The sequence below is a fragment of the Chelon labrosus genome, assembly GCF_963514085.1.
Source record: "Chelon labrosus genome assembly, chromosome: 21".
NCBI lineage: Eukaryota > Metazoa > Chordata > Actinopteri > Mugiliformes > Mugilidae > Chelon > Chelon labrosus.
The window spans coordinates 15,595,925-15,617,597 of NC_140354.1; the positions used below are offsets into that span (position 1 = coordinate 15,595,925).

At 41.6% G+C, this 21,673-nt stretch overlaps 2 protein-coding genes across 4 annotated transcripts in view; one reads left to right on the forward strand and one right to left on the reverse strand.

Annotated features, from left to right (window-relative positions):
- Positions 1 to 4,487: 4,487 nt before the first annotated feature.
- On the reverse strand, positions 4,488 to 12,900 carry ccp110 (centriolar coiled-coil protein 110). The gene is made up of 14 exons (XM_084570382.1): positions 12,511 to 12,900; positions 11,657 to 11,867; positions 9,799 to 9,927; positions 8,016 to 9,219; positions 7,787 to 7,908; positions 7,410 to 7,587; positions 7,077 to 7,186; positions 6,590 to 6,706; positions 6,411 to 6,512; positions 6,215 to 6,331; positions 5,229 to 5,302; positions 5,049 to 5,114; positions 4,864 to 4,923; positions 4,488 to 4,778 (listed from the first exon to the last, which is right to left on the reverse strand). Exons 2-14 carry the CDS (start codon positions 11,819 to 11,821, stop codon positions 4,703 to 4,705), a joined length of 2,520 nt encoding a protein of 839 aa, XP_084426508.1. The 5' UTR covers positions 11,822 to 11,867; positions 12,511 to 12,900; the 3' UTR covers positions 4,488 to 4,702.
- Positions 12,901 to 13,194: 294 nt separating this feature from the next.
- The window catches only part of sun1b (Sad1 and UNC84 domain containing 1b), a 29,915-nt gene continuing 21,436 nt past the window's right edge, over positions 13,195 to 21,673 (forward strand). The window contains exons 1-2 of one of the 3 annotated variants that reach the window (XM_084571372.1): positions 16,770 to 17,287; positions 19,512 to 19,609. In XM_084571372.1, the coding sequence (XP_084427498.1) occupies positions 19,527 to 19,609 (83 nt within the window). In that variant the 5' untranslated portion in view covers positions 16,770 to 17,287; positions 19,512 to 19,526. Of the gene's footprint in view, positions 14,152 to 16,769; positions 17,288 to 17,311; positions 19,092 to 19,511; positions 19,610 to 21,673 lie in introns of those variants that run through there. The other 2 variants (XM_084571371.1, XM_084571373.1) reach the window with 2 other exon arrangements.

Genomic DNA, 21,673 nt, shown 5'->3' on the forward strand with positions numbered 1-21,673 from the left:
TCACTAAGCGATGTCATACGAAACCTAATGTTGTTCAGCTTATTTACGTCAAATAATTTATCTCTTGACGTGAAAAATTATCTTTTAAATTCACACACATCATATGTGAAGTTCATGCCACAATTCGAACGGGACCAAAAAATAATTATGATCTCTCCATAGACTGCCGTTCATATTTTTTCGAAAGATAGGTCCCATGACCCGGAAGTAGAGGGGCGGGACTTCAGCGCTCTATGCGAAACGGCTGTTTTTTTTTTTTTAAAGGGCGTGCGCTCATGAGCACCCACGGAAGAAAACATAAATCGGCGCCTATGTATAGATTCATATTTACCGTACAGGCAGTACGAGTGGTATTAATAATTTCACTCACACACATGCAAAGGCAGTGTACAACATTCATTTGAAACTATTATTTTGTCTTTTCAGAGCGAGGATCCAATTTACTCTGGTGCACCAGTAACTCGAGGACAAGGTCTACTTGCTACTGTACTCTACATTCTGCATCATCACCTACCTGCCGTGCAAAGTGGCTTAATGGCTTTACTGAATTTTCTTGTCCCTAACTTTCTTGTCCCTGACCTAGTTGAATCCAAGTGTATTTCTGACAACATTCCAGAGGTGTCTACTATGTTTTACTGTCAGTCCTGTCAAAATTACTTGGGAAAACATCCTGTTGCTTCATGTTGTGACTGTAACACAGTATTCAACAAAGAAGGCAGTATTCAAAATGGAAACTTCTTTTTCTCTGTTTCTCTGAAAGACCTTCTGAAAAACATCCTTAAGATCCATGGCAATAAGCTGTTACCTAAAACTGTGAAAGGCAGTGATAACATTAGTGATGTGATGGATGGGTCAATGTACCAGAAACTGCTTAAAATGGGTACACTTGCAGCAGATGATGTTACACTGACATGGAATTGTGATGGCGTAAACATTTCAAAAAACGATTTTTCATCCAGATACTCAGTTTGGCCCCTTCAGTTTACTATTAATGAACTTCCATACACACTAAGACAGGAAAATGTGATAGTTGCAGGACTTTGGTTCGGACCAAAACCCCCTACGATGAATACATTTCTAAAGCCTTTCGTTGATCAATGTCGTGATTTAGCCCAAAATCCATTCCAGTGGAGAGACAGTAGTGGAACAATTCACTCTTCAAGAGTCTTCTCCTTGGTTTGCTCCTCTGATGCTGAGGCGAGGCCTCTTCTCAGGAACTGCAAAAAGTTCAATGGAGAATATGGTTGTGTCTGGTGTTTACATGCTGGCACAATGGTCAAAAAGGGCAGTGGACGCATGAGGTCGTACACATATGATGAAAGGAAACAAGTACCAAGGTCAAACTCAATGTTTCAGCAGAATGCAAGGCAATCTGAAAACTCAACTAGCTCAATGAATGGAGTAAAAGGACTATCTGTTCTTTCCATACTTCCCTTTTTTGACATTGTGTTTGGATTTGTTCCTGAGTACATGCATTCAGTTCTAGTTGGTGTGTCTAAACAACTCATGTCTCTGTGGCTGGAAGAAGGAAACTCTGAGAAACCATGGTATATAGGTCACAAGGTTTCACAGATGGACTCCCGTCTTCGCAGTCTAAAGCCAACATTAGAACTAGGCAGACCTCCACAGTCACTGAGGTGTTGGTCGTCTTGGAAAGCATCAGAGTGGCGAGCATTCCTTTTATTTTATGCAGTGACTGTTCTGCCAGGTATCTTGGATCCTTCATTTCTGGAGCATTATTTTCACTTGTCATTTAGTATTCACATTCTGCTTCAAGAATCAATATCCCAACATGATCTTCAGCTGGCCCATCACTACTTGGTACGCTTTGTGGTTAAGATGGAAGAACTTTATGGTGAAGAAAATGTGACTTTCAACTGTCATCAGTTAATCCATTTAACTGAAAGTGTGCGTAACTGGGGCCCTCTTTGGGCGACATCAGCATTCAGGTTTGAAATTAACAATGGAAATTTAAGGGCTCTGTTTAAGGGCATTCATTTCGACTATAAACACATTTACCAGAGATTTATCTTTTGGCAGTACATACCCAGACACCTTGACTCTTTGGTGTTTAACCAAGATTTTGGGGAGTTATTAGCCAATCTCTCACCGGTAAATGAAGACAGGGGCTCTCTTAAACCTCTTGGACAATCACACCATTTGGATATCACAGAATCCCTCAGTCTAGCAATAGAGGAGCTTTTAAGACGACCAGTTCACGTCAAATCAGTAGAAGCCTTTAACAGCTTCACTATCAGAAACACTGTTTACCACTCTACCAGCTGTAAAGAGTCAAACCAAACTGACTGTTTGATTAAACTGGAGAATGGCTGCTATGGAGAAATACAGCAGATGTTGCTTGTTAAAAAAAACTGTGCTTGCACATCCAACTGTTCCTGCCAGGCAATTCCGATCGTCATGGTCAACCTGTATGATATCAGACTTGATCCAGTGTTCAGCAACATAATCCCTGATAATGCATCAAAGATCTTCATCAAGTATGAAGGGACACCTCAACTCAAAGCATTCTTCTTAGGGAATATTAAATGTAAATGCATGTATGTGGATGACTGGCTTGTGCCTCTACCAAACACATATGAGAGATATTAGAATCACTGCACAGCTAAGGCTGCAGCAGGAACTCTTTGATTTGTATAGCATGACGCTTGCCTGTCTATATCTATAGTGAGTATACCATAGTCATTTGTTAATTGACAAGTTTGTTATCTTGTGTTTATGTATCTTTGTGTGACTTTAACCATTATAGGCTGTATTTTATTTCTATAACTGTTTGTAAATATCGTTGATGCCAGTCAATAGTGTGTCAGTGAATATACACTTGTCACTGAAGAATGATTTTAGTCAGATACAAGCTTTTTTTTAATTTTTTGACTAGGTATGTATTGTGTTTCTACTGAAAACTACACGGACCATGTAGTTGTGATTTTTTTGTTGTGATTTATGTGTGAAATACGCACTGTTACTGTACTGCTTAAAGTGCTGATGAGCTCTACGCCATGTGATACTGAGATATGTGCCACTCCAGACTATTAATACACTGAGAATGGCAATGATACAAAAGGAATGCTACAGGATACAGTAGGATATTCAGCCTTGGAGTCATGGTCCAGTTCCTAAGCAAATATTTTTTTATTCATTCATATATATTTTTCTTTTTATACAATTGTAAATTAATTGTAATTGTAATGCCAATACGAAATCCTAAAATAAAAATTTCAAGTAAAGCCGGTTTCATTGTAAATGTTTCAGAGTTTATTCTGGTCATAGAAAACATGACAATAAATTATTTAAAAAAAAAAAACAAAAAAAAAAACAGATTTTAAGAAGAGGAATCTCACAGTGAAAAACATCAACACACTGAATGCGACCAAGGCAGAAGTATTAGGTCAATGTGGCATTACAGTGAACAGGTGGTTAGATAATACGTTTACATAAATGTCTTCATATTCAGACCCTTTACTCCTTAATTCTTGCTCTTAATAATTGTGTTACTCAACATTTCCTAATGTGCACGGTCTGTTGTGTGAAGCTACATATATGAACGTGACAAACATCCCAGCTTTGTGTAAACTGATACATTTAGACTATTTTTAGGCAACAATTTCAGCCAAATGTTGAGAGACACTCAAAGTACTATAAACTCAGCACCAGTGAATAAAAATAAGCACAAATAGGTACTCAAAGCCCTTGAGCAAAAATAATAATAATTTGAAAAAAAACAAAAAACAATAATTATTTAAAACAATAATACTGTCAGCATGAAACTGCTGGTTGTAAATTCACTTACGGCTAAAAGCACTTCACATTTACAAACGGAAAATAAATGCATGCTAATCTATTACACATAGCAAAGGCATAGTTCCTATAGGCACAGATAACTTCATTAACTTATATCCATATAGCTCTAACCTTCTTCTAGTTTGCATTTAAAAACTACTGTTTTTTTACAACCTGGACCTTATTTCTAGCATAAAATACAATCGTTTACTCACCCATATAACTTTGGTGTCATTTGCACGCATTCACTGCTAGTTTTTTGCAACATGGCTGAATATTTTTCCGATTCTGAGGTTGTGGACGAACCATAGCAGTAGCAAATTGAACAAGACGACCGTCGCGGGCGTGCGCGGCGCCCAGAGATGACATCATCCAGGTCAGACGACATCATCCGGGGTCTGTAGGTCAATCTACAGACCCTGGATGATGACAACAGATAACTCCTGACACAACGGGGACTAGCGTACGATAACAAAATATTGGCGAAATGAATGAGTTTCGCGGCACATAATGCGTTATTTAAAGGCTGCGTCTAGGGGCCAGAGTCACTCCCGCTATATGGATATACGCGGATCTAATTATCTCCTGAACGAGTGCAAATGACACAAAAGTTATATGGGTGAGTAAATGTTCGTATTTTATGCTAGAAATAAGGTCCAGGTTGTAAAAAACAGTAGTTCCCCTTTAAGTTCTGCATTAAATACTTACGGTCAAAAACAACAGCGTTGTGATAATGTATGTACATGGGATAAAGCGTTGCAGTGAATACAGTCATTTGAATCTTACAAAGTACATTAAACGCAGTCATATTGTTAGCAGCGATGACTAAAGTTTCCATGGTGCGAGGTTTGTAATAAAAGACTAAGAATTCAAGTTCACATGTCAGGAGCTCCAGTGTGACGTGCTAACCCAGAGAGTGTTGCTTCTTCAGGCTGTCTGAGCGCCTCACTCTCTCCTCTGGGGTCTTTTTGTACCAGCTCCTGAGAGGAAACAGCCAACGTTATTGCTGTGGTGACTTTAAAGATAAAAGACGCAATTATGAAACCAGTAGAGGTTTAAACTCACCCCTGGCGGTTCAGCTGGCCTGAGACAGGAGAATTTTGGCCTTGGCTTGGCTTCAGGACTCTGAGAAAGGAAGAGAAAAAAAAAAAAAATTAGACGTCAACATACAGGCTTTTGACACAGGAAACTATAAAGCACAGAATTAAAAATACAATGTGTTAATAAAATCCCACGTCTGTGTTTGGTACCTGTTGGTAGTGGGGCTCTTTGGCTTCTGTGGCATCTTCCTGGCCTGCGCTGGCGATTCACCAACCCTGAAAGCGTACCAATTACATAAAATATGTAAAATATATCCTCCATCCAAAACGTCAGCATCTAAAAGCATATCAGGTGTGCTATGCAGTGGTGTGTCCTCTTTCTCGTCTCACCTCTTTTTCCTGTCCAGAGACCTCTGTGTGGCAGCAGAGAGACCCACTCTCTCTTTATGGGACTTGGTTTTCTCCTGGTGGAAAGAACATGGTTCAAAAAGAAAATGGTTTAAATTGAAAACAGAAATACTGCACTGATATAGACGCGCACACTCATATGCACGCACACTTGAGTTTCATGCATCAGCCTACGATGGCAAACTGGTTGAATCTGGTCAAATACAGTAAAAATGTAAAATATCACTACTCTTCTTCTAAATGAAATGCTAACATTACAAAACACATGGCTTTATACTGTAATGGCAGTGAGATTAAAAAATGTGGTTTGAGTGGAAGTCAATGGGGCATTTTTAGCCACGAAGGTGTCCAGAGGGAGTATCTGGCACTACATAAAAAATACTATTGCAATCATATCAATTTTATTTCTAATCTTGTTTGAGACTTTAATTACCACCAAAGCCCCACCCCCTGCTGTTTATTTTAATTAAAATAATGTGTTTTTTGTAAAAAAAAAAAAAAAAAAAACAATTAATAATTGATATAATCAGACTGACAATTAAAGGTTAAAATCCTGAAAACTATTGAAATTTTGGTTGTTTTGAGCAGGTTTGAAGTTGTTTAAGTGATTTATGAAAAAATACACACAAAAATATTGACATATGATGATTTAAGGCTGTTTTTTTTTTGCATGCAGAGTGTGCTGAATGCATCACTAGAGTATAAATAACATGTGAGAGTAAAAGACACTGGATTTCCAACATTTGACTAAAAAGAAAAGTTCCTGCAGAAATTCAAAAAGTTGAGAAAAATTTATAAAAATGCCCGAGGAGGGTTAAGTGGTCACCAAGAATGAGTACAAAGTCATGTTAGTCCATTATGTTCGTGATCATAGATTGAAGAATGAAATAATGCCTGAATTTTGCATTCGGATCCTAAAAGTAGAGTGACTTTCTACTGATTCAATATGGTCTGTATTTGCAGGTTACCATGTCTCGTAGCTTCCTCTCTGCACGGAGCTCCCTGTCCTGCTGCAGCAATGCTAAGCGATCCCCCAGTGGCAATTCAAAGAAGATGTCATGGATGTCGTAGAGGGCTGAACGTAGCTGGAGGAAAAGAGAAACAGGCATAAACACAGAGAAAGAGGGACCTCTGCTGTTATTAGACAGTATTACACTGTCATACCTGGGCTTTAACTCTCTCCTGCAGAGAGAGATCTTGTGCTGAGTAGGTGCCTCTCTTTTGTGGAGCTTCAGTCTGAAGTGAACAGATGAACTCTTGTGTATCCTAAGGACACACATATACATACTGATAAAGATTTTTTCACAGTCACTAAACATTTGTTGCGTGTCAAGTCATCTTACCACAATGGTTTGGCGCAGGTGTTTGATCTTCTCTGTTTGGAGCAGCCTGCGTGTGAGGAAACCGCGAACGGCGGCGCCAATGCGACAGAAGGCTCTCTGCTGCTCAGCTGTCAGAACCTGCAAACCACAAAAACAAAGGACGTTACAAAACAGGAACATGAAGACAGGAACAAAGAGACAAATACTATAAATAAGCACAGAAACACACACAAGGGCTGACACCAGATGTCCAGACAAGACGTATCGAGCATTCCCACAAACGGCCGATGTCGGACTTTTCTAGGACAGAATTTGCTGTTAGATTACTGACGCATACAAAGGTTCAGAGCAATTTGGATGTGATGACACAAAAGTAACATCTTTGGGGACACTTGACAATTTGATGTATTACTTACTTTGATGTTGCACATTCAACAATGAACATATCACATCATTGACATTTGTATTTGGCCACAGAAAATTCCCTCCTATACTAGGATATACCCACCAGGCTTAGCCTTGCCTGCGGGTTGCCAGCTGCCCAAGTGGATCCCCACAGATAGACCGGAGGTTGGACAGAGGTAGAGGAAACACTACAAGGGACTGGACCAGGAAAAGCTGGAGGAAAAAACAGAGATGTGTGAGTATACTTTTCACAATATTTATGCAATGATTAAAATATGCTCTGTAGAATTAAAACATTGTCCAAAACAGTCCATAAAAACAGACTGCATTGCCTGATCCAAACTCTTTCTTGTCAAGCAATAAAAATGTTGCATGCAACATGTTTTGTCGTGCACTGCGATACTAGTCCATCTCTGAACAGTAAGTGAAGTGGTACCTATACTGTGTCCAGGTGATTTGTCGGGCGGCGTGTGGCTTGGGCTCAGACCCGGGCAGGAGGGGCTCATGACGGGGCAGATGTCGTGCACAGACCTGCGATTCCATCTACAAGCATCCCCGCTTAGAGGACGCACACACCCCTGCTCCTTCAGTCTTCTCTCTGTCTCCTCAAGCTCCTACACACGCACACACACACCATTACAGGTAGTTGCTTTAATTTAACAACTAAAAAGCATAAATGCAGCAGGTTTTGATGTTGCTTTTCTTCATAAATTGCAAACAACTGATAAAATGCTGAACAAAAAAAAAATGTTTTTGATCTTATGCCTTCTTTGAACTGTTTTTAATATGGATTGTGTGATTCTGTGTGCTGACCAGACGGAGGCGCTGTTGTTCTTTCTCCTGCTCAGCGAGGAGCAGCGACATCTGCAAGGCATGCTCCTGCTCCAGGCATCTTTGCAGGTCCTCGAGAGCCTGCGCTCGCCACTGGGTCTCTTCTGTTGATATGCACATATAAATACATGATGTAGAATCATTTTTATTTAATCAAAATGTTAAGAAATATTAATCTTGTAGAGAATAACATAAGAACAAAATCAATCACCTGTCATGGTGGCCTGTGTCTCAGCTGTATTTCTGAGGACAGTTGGTGTTTTCCTGCCACCGTTTGGCCCCTGAGGTTCATCAGGCTCCATCCTGAGTTTGACCTGAGGCAGGTCAGGAGTCACTCTGGGTTTCAGCAGAGATGATGAGGGAGTCTCCACCTCATAGGATTGGTTTAAGGGAGCTGCAGGGCTGCGACGACTTGGGCCCAGCCATGTGACTCCAGCCATGAAGCGAGGGACCCTTTCCTGGCTGCGGTCTATGTGCTCAATTCCAGCATGGTAGGTCTGCGGCTGGCTGTCCAAGGTATGGCAGCGCCTGCGAAAACCTGTTGCCAGATGGTCATGGTGTCCTATCGGGCTGGGGACTGATGCACTAACAGGGCTGCAAGTCTCCTGCACCGGACTGGTACCACAGTGACTGGATCGACGGCTGCCACTCTTGCCACCTTCGCCCATCGCTGAGCCCCAGTGATCTTTGGACATTTGAGCTTGTGAGAGAGTTTCACCCCAGTCTGCCATGCCAACACCTTCCCCTGACCTTCCCGGGCTACGAGGGATAAGGTCCGACGGGCCAATGGGAAATGATATATGGATGTTCCCTGTAGAAACTGGGCGTGGTTTGCGTCTCTGTGGACGGAGAACGATGCTAGGCTCTGGACTGGGGAAGCAGACGTGCTGTTCTGGTAGAGTAGGTGAGAGGCAGGCAGACTTTTGAGGGTTGAAGTCATACAGAGCTCGGTGCTTAATCTGAGGCGGGCCAACGGGGCTGTGGTGCAGACTGAATCCAAACTCAACGCCAGTGTCCCCCACGGGGGTGCAACTCCTCTCTTCCTCGACAGAGACAGCCTCAAGTGGAGGAGTCCGGGCGATTGCGTGGGCAACTTTTGATCCCTGCTGGTTCTGCTCTCTCTTCACATACTCCCTTGATCTCTTGAGAAGGCTGTCCAAACTAATGTCCTCTTCCTCATCTTCTTCCTCCTCGCTCTTCTCTTGGCTCTCCACCTTCACTTCTTCTTCCCCTGCCGTGTAACCATTCAGGACGGGGGTCTCAGAGCATGGAGTGACAGGTCGATCACTTGTCTCAGGCCCAAATCCAGGGTCTCTGGGAAGCCCAGGTGAATCAGTGACCAGGGTGTAGCCACTGACTGATGTAGATTTAGAAACTGGCAGCTTGTCAACCTCTTCACTCTGTACTTTATGTACCTGTGCAAGATATCAAGTAATGAAAATACATATATATTAGATATTTATGGAATGGCTTAGTAAAAAATACATATACAGGTAGGCAGTGGTAGCAACAGACCAAAATAAATCGTATTTATTAAGACTGTACATTTCAGTGGAGCAAGTGGAGCAGAAGTGCAACTGTATAATACTGTTGTGGACATTGACTTGACAAAACAGGGCCATAATTAGATAAAAGTAGCGCAGTCTACTGGAGGAGGTGTTTTGTCAGATAACCTTTATTCAAATCTGCAAATGTCACTAGAGACGGTGGAGCAGACTGTAATTTAGTTTTTGTGTTACACTGTGGGACCGGCACACAGACCTGTTTCATGTCTGAAAATTAGCATATTATAGAAAAATATCAAAAGCACTGTATATTTTTACTTTTTTAAACGGGATGAAATTAATGTTGTATGACTTTTGTGATCATCTGGATGACGTATCTTAGCCCTACACAATGTTATATTCACAAAACATATCGTTCCCCTTTTTCCACTTGATTCAACTATCACATCACACCCAGCGCTGTAACCAGGACCATGCTGTGTCACTGACCTGGGTTTGGTCCAGTATGTCCTGAACTCGTGCCAAAAGCTTGTTTCTCTGCCGCTTCTGTCTGTCCAACTCCAGCTGGACCGCCCTCTGCCTGTAGCCACACATCTCACTCCGCTGCTCTGCGCTCAGCTGGAAAATGAGAAGACACGGTTATTTAACGCTGAACCAAAAAGGCACGCTGTAACCTCTTCAGCCCTTCGCCAGACTCACGCCATGTCGTCACAGATGAGAAAAGATTACTTAAAACTGTTTGTGTTATTGTTTAAAATACACAAAATGTTTTTATGAGATAAGTTTAGACCTATTTTTGCATCTTTTTTATTTAAATGTAACACAATTCTTCAACAACCCTGAGCCTCGCAGTGGCCTCTCTCCGTTTTCTGACTATTCCTGAAAACTCTTTCTGTCAGCAGCTTCTAGCAGATGGATGTTTCAGACAGACGTCAAACAGCCTTGATGTTCAATTAGCTTCTCTGCCAACTGCTGATCTAATAGACCTTTTTCATGGCAGGCATTTTGACTTGTCTTTGCAATGACAAGTCAAAATGCTGCTCAGGTCCCAGTAATCTATAAGCTATGAAGGCCTCACAAAGACATAATTTACTTCATTTGACTTAATGTGTCTGTGCACATGCAGCGCCGGTACTGTGCATCTTTTATGAAAAAACCGCAAAGCCAAGCACAGTCCACAGTAATGTGCTTCAATTTGATGTCAATGACCAAAACAAAGTGCTTGTCCCCAGGCTCCGGGACACAGTGAGCACAGATTGAGTGGTCACTGTGAAGTTGCAGGGGCTCACGTGGCCAATGTAGTGGATGAAAACGTGGGCTGCTGACTGCAGACCTGGGAGGACATGAGACTGTAGAGGTCATGTTATGAAGGGGGACTAGTGCAGAATCTTTGGAGTTATCCAGGAGGAAATGTCTGTTGATGGGTAGCAGTCCTGCATTGTTGCATGGCTGAGTGTGAGGTGGGGCTGACGACTCCCAGAATTTCTCTTGATTACACCACAAAAAAACCCCACAAATGCTAATATCTTCTTCCATAAAGGGTCCACTTCCACCAGCAGAGAAAGGTATATATTCATGCATTGTGTAGAACGTCCACCAAATTCAGTACAATGGATAAAGTCAATATAGAAGGAGGCTTATGGCCCAACTATAACAGCTCAGCCAAACACGATCAGGCGCAAGGGCAACTGTAGGAGGGTTCTTGGGGATTCTAGAGCGGCGCAAGGGCAGTGCAAGAGGAAAAGTAAACCCATGGGAGCAGTCTTGAGGCAGTCCATGGAGCCAATATCCATGACAGAGTCCTTGTCCCCTGCGTCCAGGCAGTCATTGGATGACATCAGACTGTGGGAGGCCATGTTGACATGTCGTTATCTGAGGCAAAGGGAGTTGAGGAGTGGAAGCATGCGGTTGTTGTACTGCTGAGTCTGTGATGACGTCTCATGACGCAAACCTGGCGTCCACTGGAGCGAAACAAACCGAGGCTGACGACTCTCAAAACTCAAGCAGCGTGAAAGGAACTGAATTAGCCGTCTCAGGAGATAGCCAGACGTCAAAATCGTCAGTGAAGACATTATTAGTGACAGATTATTTCTTTTTATCCCTCTTTGTAACACCACAAAACATCCCTGCTTAGCTCACAAAAGCAAAAACCCTCTCCCTTAAAGGGACAGCATCTACCAGCACAGAAAATAATAACATTACTGTGTGAATGACTTTGCCCCTTGAGTCCACTACAGATTTGTGTTTACTTGAAGACGAGATGAAGACACTTTAATTGATTTAGCTGCTGTACATCTTGTGCTGTCCCTTCACCATCAGTTCTTAGTTCTCATTAGTAATCCCTTACCAGAGGTGAAAGCACAGCTCTTCCGTGAAAGTGGATGACAGAGAGGGTCTTCAGGGAAGACAGCAGCGGCTCACATGTCGCCTTCCTGAATTTACCATCCTGCAGCACAGCCAAACTCCGCAGACAGAAGTCCTCGTAGCTTTCCATCTCTGGACACCCACACATCCGCACTCCGAATGGGAAACACACACCATGTAGCCTCGCCGCCCAGCTGGTAAATGAAACAGAGGATGTGGAATTAGATCTGAGGTTAAAGTGAACTGATTCACCACAGGAAAGCAACTGGAGGTGGAAGTGGAAGAGCAGGACAGATAATGCCTGCGACAAAAGAGGGTTTGTCTGCCTTTAGTGTTTATCTCTCACTCATCACATTCCTGCCATTCCTCTCCATCAGACTTTGGTGACTGTCTTCCGTTTCCGTGTCTCATGGAAATGGAATCGTGTTTCTGATCAATACAGTTTCTTTTTCTGTAATGTCTCTCAGGAAAATCATGGCACAGACCTTTGCCAGAAGGATAATATTGGGCGTTAGTCTAAGCGCACAGCTGTTCTATTGGTGAAATTAAAACAACGAAAACGAATATTTAACATTTTTTGCTATTAATTCAACCAGGGGTCATTACTGCTACAGCCAATGGGCTTCAGTCGCGTTATTACATATATCCATACAGCTATAGGTGACAGCACTGGACGAAGGGATGGTTTTATTTTTGGATTCAGCTGTTAAAGCGTAATTTCCAAGGCAATAACCGCGCTTTGGCATATTCTGAAGCTATAAACGTTTTAGTACAGATGTTCTCGGGCAGAATGACCGCTGGCACCGCTAAACCCAGTCTTGTTCTTATTATTCTTACCTGCACAATGGAGAAAAAAAATGTCTTCTTTCCTCTTTTTCCCACCGGCGAGCGTTAGAGACGGACAACTGTCACAAGGAAGCAGTCGCTTTAGCAAAATAACCTTACGTTTCTCCTCTCAATCCCGGTTTGGCCATCATCATCATCATTTTCAACTCTTCCGGGCTCCGACAGCGCCTCCTCCTAGCAGCTGCACGCCGGCCGCGTTCGGTTACGCTCCACGCCACCTGGCCACGTTTCCTTTTCTATTATAAACACTTCTATTCCATATTTCATTCAATGTGTAATGATTCAATAGTTGTATCAAACAGTTTTTCTTCGACTCGTCTGCCTATGATTACCGGTAAAGAGGTATGAAAATAAAGAATGAAGCGATGAAACAAAACGGAATGAGTCCTTTATCGGACAATTACCACAATCCCCTAATATGTGGCAGATTAGCATGTAAATCCCTATATTTTAATTTATAAACAGTGTACTAGTTGTAGTAGTACAATTAGTAGTACTTATCACCGAGGAGAGTGGGGTTTACAGCCTACAAGGGTGTACAAGTTCTGAAACCCAGGGGTGGGCCTCGGGGTGGGCGTGGGAGAGAAGGGAAGTAGGCAGGACAGGAACAAGCGTTTGGGACCCTGTCGGAATGAGATACTTAAACCTATGAAAGTACCTACAGTACATTGACAATACTCTACATCCAACCCCCTTCTATCTGACCCATGGCAGATTTCGTTTGAGACTTGACAGAACTACTACGCACGTCTTTGCCTGGGGCTAATAGCCAAAGACGTGATGTGCAAGTTGACAGGAATTTGCAAGAGAGACCATATTGCTCCAGTTTTAGCTCATCTTCATTGTCTCCCTGTAGAATCCAGAATAGTTGTATTTTTTAGCTGTGTGTCCATGTCTCCATCTTCTGGTGCTCTTGTTTATTCCTATAACACCCATGACATGCATCATCTACAGTATGCTGCACTCTTGGCTGTATCGTGTTTATATACATGCATGCTTTATTCAGATATATGTGTGATTTCATCTCGTTCCTGGGTTCTGCTCAAAGTTTCTGGCAAAATATAGTTCGCCTTGCCACTGTTGTACCAATGCTTGGATTGTTATTGATACTTTATGAATAAATACAACTGAGATTGAATTTGAATTTAGCATATAGGCTAATTCTTTGTACAGGCCATGGGAAAATACTGAACAGACTCAAAGCTCTCAACTTGTCTTGTATGATCTTAATACAGCAAAATAGTGGTATTTTTGGAATTTGAAGCATTTGTTTCATGTGACTAGTTTCATCTGACTGAGAATTTTGTGCAACAGAACTGAATTGTGCAATCAAGCATTTTTTTTCTGTTTTATCTTTAATTTTCTAGTTTATCGTTGTTATTTTAATTCCTGGCCACTAAGCGGTGCTGTTCTACATGCAAAAAGTTTCATTTGGTTTGACCGATTACCCATGTATGGTCATTATTACCAAATAAGGTCTGACGCGTGTGACGCATGTGCCGAAACGGAAAATATGACCGTGTGCGGGAAAGGCGAACGTTAGAGCAAGGTCCTCTTTCCAGAGTGAAGTAGTAAGTTTGTTACTTTGTTACAAGGTTATCCTGGAAAAAAGCGCCCTGTCACCGTCAACATGTGAGTAGAGTAACGCCTGCGTTGGTATAATGTAAATTATTTCACGCTGCCGTGAACTGTCAAGAACTGAATTTGACATGTTAATGTTTTGTTCTTTGGTGCAGTTTATTATGTGGCACGTGTGGGACTTTTTGTGTAGCCTACTCTTCAGAGTTTCACTCAACTTGAACATAAAGTGGAAAAAAATAGACACATAATGAAGCCTACAGAGACGAGAGGCTGTGCCCGACTTTAGCTTTGCTGTGCAGTAGCAAGCTAGGCTAGTGTTGTTGTCATGATGGTGATTGGGTGCAGTCTGTCTACTAATTAATCACATTTTACAGCTGTAAAAACAACCTTTATTTGATTTGCCTTGCTAGCAGTTCGAGTTTATCTAACAGCTCATGAGTGCTTTGTGAATATTTCCTTGGACTCCATATTTGCACAGCCAAAGCATCCATGGGAAGCAAGCGGCTTCTCCTCAGCATACTTCCGTTTTCATGTAACACCGCTTCTCACCTGTTGTTACATTTGTAAGCTGTATTGTTTGTTTTCTTACTCATGTGTTCAGTGCTCCAAATGGACAATTGTCAAGAGTAGCTTGCGTCTTTCATGTGTCCATGGCTGCTCCACACCCAGAGGACGAGCTTACAGACGTTGACGTGGTAGTCTGAAACACACCTGCATGAGTAATAATAAGTGAGAAAGCTTTAATCAACATGAACCAATAGTCCTGCTGTTCAGTCTTGGGCTGAGCCATCTGTGGTTGAGTGCAGAGACGTTTACAGACAGCTGCCCAGCAGGTGGCGCCTCATCTGGGACCTTATGTGCCCTCACCACATGAGTATTTAAGTGTGATGTAGATTTTTGTGCAATAAACTGCACTCACTTGCCAGTTCAGTAGATACTCAAAACGTATTCCAATATAACAGTTAAGCACTAAATATCTTCATATTTCAGCATTTGTTTAAAATAACAGAGAGCTGTTGATTCAACTGTGTTGTTGCATGTTGGAGGCTGTGGTTTGTAGTACTATTGAACTGTATTGTGTTAGGGTTTACTGCCTACACAGCTCAGTTTTAGTCAGTTGAATTGCCACCTTTCTTTTGCTGTTTCAACATGAACTGAAATGTGATGAAGGGGAATTTATTCATTTTGTCTCTTATTTTCTAAGCTTTTCTATTTTTGCATGTTTGCCTCTGTTGCTCTTCTGCATGGTTCTCTTTTTTTTTTCTGATTTTGTCAAGTGTGTATGCAAAAAGACTACATAGTGTGACTGTGACTTAAGTTGTACAGATTGCCACGCCCTTTTGTCTTCTGTTTTTTTAAGTGCCACCAAAATTTCGTTGTAGAAATACAATGACAATAAAAATCTTGAATCTTGAATCTTGAAGATTAATAATGCGATTATTTATATACTTTATTTCTAGCTATTCACTTCACCTCGCAGTGATTTTAAGCTTTCGTCTTACTTGTTCGTAGGCCAAATTAGGGAGTAATAAGGTTCTTAGCAGTGCGATTATTCTTGATCTGGATTTGATTGTAAATGAGACTGATTTGGCAATATGACTGGCTTATTGGTAGTGGTAAAGCTTGAATCTGTCTAGTAATATTTCATTCTGCATCAGTGATATGAACAGCTGTCTTAATGCCATGCATTGTCAGGTACAAATTTGACGAGCTTGGATTTTTTTGGCCATAAATGAAGCACTGTGTAAAGAGAAATAAGCTTTGCACACAGAAGCTACTTAAAGCTTTGTTTTGCCAGCTGTAATACAAGACCTCTCATTTTTGTTTTTTGCATTGGGAGTGTGTGGTCTCACAAACTTAAGTTTCCATTTTTGGAATATGTGCAAAGAGGAGTGACTTTGCCTGGAAAGCTATGGTTGAAGGAACTGCTTGTGCACTTTTACACCATTCTTAGCGTTTTGTCATTTATCCACAATAATGCACTCTGGTCCGGCTGTGTTGACATGTGCGGTGGTTTACTGCAGATTAAGCTCTGAAGATTGCATAGTGAATGGAGAATCTGATTTCCTGTAGTCAAGGTAGTATATGCTGGAAGAACTCAAACACTGGATTACAGGTGAACACTTTCAGAAGTTAAGCATTACATTGTTTCCTACTAAACTCAGTACGGCTGCCTTTTGTGAGTAGTGTTATTCATGTAATTGTTTCACTTTTTCTATTTTTCAGTGGTTTATTGGTCAAATCCCATTTTAAAATGTTTGTGGTAACTACAGCGTTGCACATGTACACTCACTAGACAGTTCATTAGGTACACCAGTGAAAACGAATGCAATCTACTAGAACAGTCCTGCACTGACTATTTTCTTTGTGAAGGTTGTCAGCATTTGTGTAAAATGATTGTGAGAGCTGTTCAGCTGTGTTTTTATTTTGGAGGCAGTGGTTTGTAGTGCTCTTGAATTGTATTGTGTTGTACCAGCACATGTTTCTATTATTTCGATAATCGCATTTAAGTGAGCTGGCTAAATAACAAAACACTTTAGTGTGTAATGCAGTAAAGTAAAGTGAATTGTGTTATGATATTAGGGCATTCAAAACTGCTACCCCTTCTTTTATTTTTAGTGTAACTTCAGTGAGCTTTCTGGTATAATAATATTAATAATAGCCATTTAATCATGTATGTATGAAATTGTTTTAGTGACAGATGTTGTGCGGAAACCGTCCATTCTGTTTTTTTGCGGTCCCCTCCAGCGATTCAGCTTAAACAATAGTGCGAAAGGAGTCCTGTCAGTGCTGGGAGCATGCCGTTGCAGCGCAGCTTTCCTCCAATAGATTTAAAGTGTGCGCTCTGGCCTACAATAGACGGCCTGGGAGTGGGAGGATCAGCTCCGTAGCGATCCTTCTGGCTTTGTTGAGCCCGGGAAGCCATTTTGGAAATCTGCTTGTTGTGCCCTAGCATAACAGTGACTCGCTACTTGTAAACTTCTGTGCATTTCTTCCAGAGAATAACGTATCGGATCTGTGATTTGTTTTTGTTTTTCTTTGCGGTGACAATTAACCGTTTTGGGATTCCGTGCGTCGGAATGCTGGCAGAAGTTTGCGCATCCTCCGTGATAGTACTGTGTGGATCTTGTTCCTTTGGATTACGCTCCTAAAGAATAATAACATAACATGGACTCTAACCACGCGGGCAAGTTGACATGATAAATTGAATGTTATCCCATTGCTACACTGCCGTCTTGTGAGCGTGTCTTTGCATCCTCATAACATGTATTTTTTTGTCTTTGCTGCGCTCCTTTACCAACAACTGTTTTGACAGCGAACGCAATCTCAGGCCTTATTTTCTATGCTAACTTCTTTACATCTGCGATATTCTCAGCCACTGCACGTGTTATCCGCGATTGTTATGGGTCAGTGACTGCGTGTTTTGACTGAGCAATGTTAAACGAGACTGCATGATAAGAAACGGTAACTGCGCGTCGTTGCACAAGCCTGTAAGTCATGGCTCTGTGGTGAGTGACTGCGTTGTCTAAATAATCGAGCGTCTAAATTTAGCACTGGGCAGTGGGAGCATGGAATGGGGCTTGTATGTCATCTGGTCGGACACTTTATGCGGCCATTATTTAAGTTAATATGTATTTAAATCGCATTCGCATGAGCGTGTTGACAGCAGACGCACTAGTCGCAGCTGTTTGCCCTGTTCGTCGCAGGTGGTTTGCGTAAAGGAGGCAGCAAAACAGACGTGTGATGTGAGGTGAAATGCAGCACTGTGGGGAACCCGTGTAGCAGAACTGTTTTGTTCAACCTGTCTGTTGATTGATGAGCTCAAGCTTTAAATGCCATGTTTTTAGCAGATTCTAACATGCATTGCTCTTAGTTTCAAAATGCTGATGCCTAAGATCCTTAAACCATCTTCTCCCTTATTTATGGTTTATAGTAAATAGTGTTTGCCCAGTAAATGCTCCTTAGGAGGTGGTTTTTTTAGTTTTAGTGCCCACGTAATGTTTCGTTTCATTAGACAACATGTTCTGTTGTCTGAAGTTTAGTAGCCCCCTCAGCTTTTGGGTATTTGTTTCCGTTTATCCTTCTTTAAGGATTGGAGACTTGGTGCGGATTTGAAACATGATTAGGATTATGTGTTGTGATTTTGGTGGTTAAAGCTGCCTGGATTTTTTTGCACTGATTGAGTCTCTCATTCTTCATGATGTTTTTGGTCTCATGGATAGAGTATTTGGCAGCATAGTTGACAGCATGTTGTGCCCAGAAAGCCCTAATCGAACTTAGAACACGGGTTAAAACTATTATATAAACTATTATATAAAAATTATATTAAAAAAATCAAGTGTGACCAAATTTTAACCTGCATTTTTGTAGACGTTATTTGCAAACTACCAGAAGTGTGCAAGTGCAAGTGAATATTGCCAGTACACAAAGCTAAAAATACAGCCTAATTCAACAATAAATCATACCTTTATGAGAGTTGTATGACTGTATATCCGGATGTGTTTTCATCATTGATGTACAAACAACAACTAGTGTCAGTACTATATCTGCAGCTACATCCTCCAACCCTTAAGAGTTTATTGCTTTATTGGTAGTATCTGTTTAACTAGGCATATCTAAATAAACAGCCAGCAATGGTAGTATAGTATTTGCATTTTCACATTATGCAGGTTTCACCTAGATGTTCAACCCTCGGGCCAGTTGCTTCCCGCCTATTGCTTAAAAAGCCAGCCCCACCCCTTGCTGTATTACTAGGTTTCCTAATACTAAGCTTACTCGAGCAGTCACAGGAGGAGTAGCTGCCCCAGTCAAGAGTGTGTTCAACACAAAGGGAGAGAGAGGATCGGCATTTTTTCAGCGCTGTCTCTACCAGTCATTTCTAACAGCCTGTACTCTGACCACAAGAGAAGAGACAAGTCATTCATTGCAGCTTCACTGGTGTTCGTAGCCTCCGTCATCCCCCAGCAGCCTGAGCCAGCATGCAGGAAGAGGTCGGCCAACTGTCGAGCACAGGCAGAACCACGGTAGCATTGTTGTGTTACTGAGGAAGAGGAATGTCCAGCAGCTCTCATTATGGCGAGCTCATTCTGGGCTTTCTGACATGGTTGTACAGTGTAGCACTTACTAGGGGTTGTGTTTTCTTGGTGAACAATCCAGTCAATAGTGCTAGAATTGGTTTGGGAAGAGGCAGGAGATATGCCAGTGTGATATTATTTCTGTATAGATCAGTTCTTGAAATACAGCTAAATCATGGCAGATCTTGAGCTCATTGGCAGAACTAATTTCTCTGTAACAGACAGGCTGAACAAGGCAGTACATGCATTTCTGTGAGTGTGTAGAAGTTATTTTCTTCCCTCGTCATATCAGCTTTGGCTCAAAGAGTCCTGTGCTTTTCATCCTAATTCTTGCAGTCTAAACAAAGAAGAATGAACATGGATTTTTCCCAGCTGCACACATATTCACCGCCACAGTGTGCTCCAGAGAACACCGGCTATACTTATTCTCTCAGGTGAGACCTCTGTGCTGCAATGTGCCGACTGCAGCGTCAAACTTTCAGGTCCATGCTATTTCAGTTTTACCTTGCACGTTATTTGTGGCCCTGGGCAGCGCAGAGAATTAACGTAAAATGAATACATTTGTCTTTGAGATCCTGCTGTTGCATTGTTATCAGTTTTAAGACTTTGCAAGTGTAACGTCTACCAGCTACTCCATTTTCCATTTGCTTTTGCCTCAGTTAACCTTGAAGAGAGTATGCTTAAGTGATATCAGCCTTAATGCTCTATAACTAATGTTGTCAGTTTACACATATATATCATTAGATTGTTTCTAGCCTGCTTATTATCCAAGAGATTGTTTTTTTTACAGTCAAATATATGGCTGTTTTCTTTTATTTAAAAAAAATCTCTTTAAAAATACCCTGTGGTTGTGGTTTTGATGAGTCAGCCGCAGAATTCAGTTGGGCTGTGTTTCTATGCTTAGTCAGGAATTAGGAAGCCTTGGACAGAGTAAAAACAGAGCGTGTTTGCTTACTTTTACTGTTCTACCGAATCAAGGTGTGTCATTCAACTTTCTTTTTGAGAAAACCAGAGAAGTCACATTCAGCCAGTGTTTGAATTTAGTTGGAAATGCTTAGTATTCCTGTTACACCAGCCTCTCCTGATCATCCGTGGTTTCTTCATCGCGGTGTTACTCATCATCGCAGCTTATGCTGTAGGCGTGGTTGACAGGAGGTGTGTGCATGTGGAGGAATGTTGTTGTTTTGATTGCTGTCACTGTTGCTCTCAGTAAAAAGTAAAAAGAGAGAGGCATTTGGGCGTGTAGGTCAGAAAATGAAATTTCACCTTTCCCTGCGCTTTGCCCGCATTCTTACTAGAGAAAGAAAGACAGACTTGACGTGTTTCTTTAGCTGCAGACGCCTCCTATATTTGAAGTGTGACTATGAAAGTGTCTCGTAAAATCAAGTTTGAACAAAGACCCAGGTACACAGCTGTTTCTTGCAGAAATGTACCGTCAGCATGACTGCAGTACTGTGCGCTTCTTTTCCCACCCAGTGTCTTTAAGTAATCACGTTTCACATTATGTTCTAATTGCATTAGTTGCATTCTGTGTCTTGTGCGTCAGCTGCTCTTACATTTTTGTAGAAGGAAATGGCTTGGCTGCACAGTAGGATGTGGTCCAATGGTTGTTACGGTGTTGAGATTAAGATTAGCAAATCATGCTTTGGATAGTTAAGCTGAGGCTTGTCATAGCATAAAGGACAAAATTCCAACTTAAAGGTGGAGTGAGCCATTCCTCGGAAAAGGTTGTTGAAAGTTACTTGATGCCAGTTAAATGCACCCATCCCTTCAGTGCTTAGTCAGAATCTTGGCTTTCAAAAATCATAGACGCGCATTGCTAAAGCGAACAATCTAAGATAGATGGCCGAGGCTTGTACACATGCTAGCAGTGATGTTACAACAATAGACCAAATTCAGTGAGTTCTAACAATGGTTGGCAAAAAAAAAAACCCAAAACAACTAATCTCAGCTTTTAGGCGACATGATTGAGACGGCGTCCAATGGGAGCATTTACCGCCCATTACATTGGTTCATATCACCAATCTCGCCATTCTGATAGCAGGAATGTAACTTTGGGTAACCCAGATAGAGTGGCAGCATCGTTGACAGTGGCAAACGGAGAGCATTCGTTGCAAGAGGAGCTGGTTCCGTCCATTAACTAGTAATATTTTGATGCTGATATAGTTTCACTTGAAAATATTTGGAAATATACAAGAGGGTTACCTAGCACAGCTGGCTGACAATGAGTGAACGGGCAGGGCTTTTTAAAACTAGCTGCTGTTTAAAAATAAAAGCTCACTTCCAGAGAGGCCTGGTACATTTCCTTAGAGCCAGCACACTAGCTCTGGACAATACTCACAATTCTCCTGCTTCTACTGCTAATCTTTGAACACAGCAAAACCTATTGCACCTATCTGCTAAAGCACAGCAACTTTTGCATGATTTGTAACTTTCTGAGGGTTTTCCAGCATCATATGTAAATGTGGTTCCTAGCCTTGGCTGATAATATCTATTGC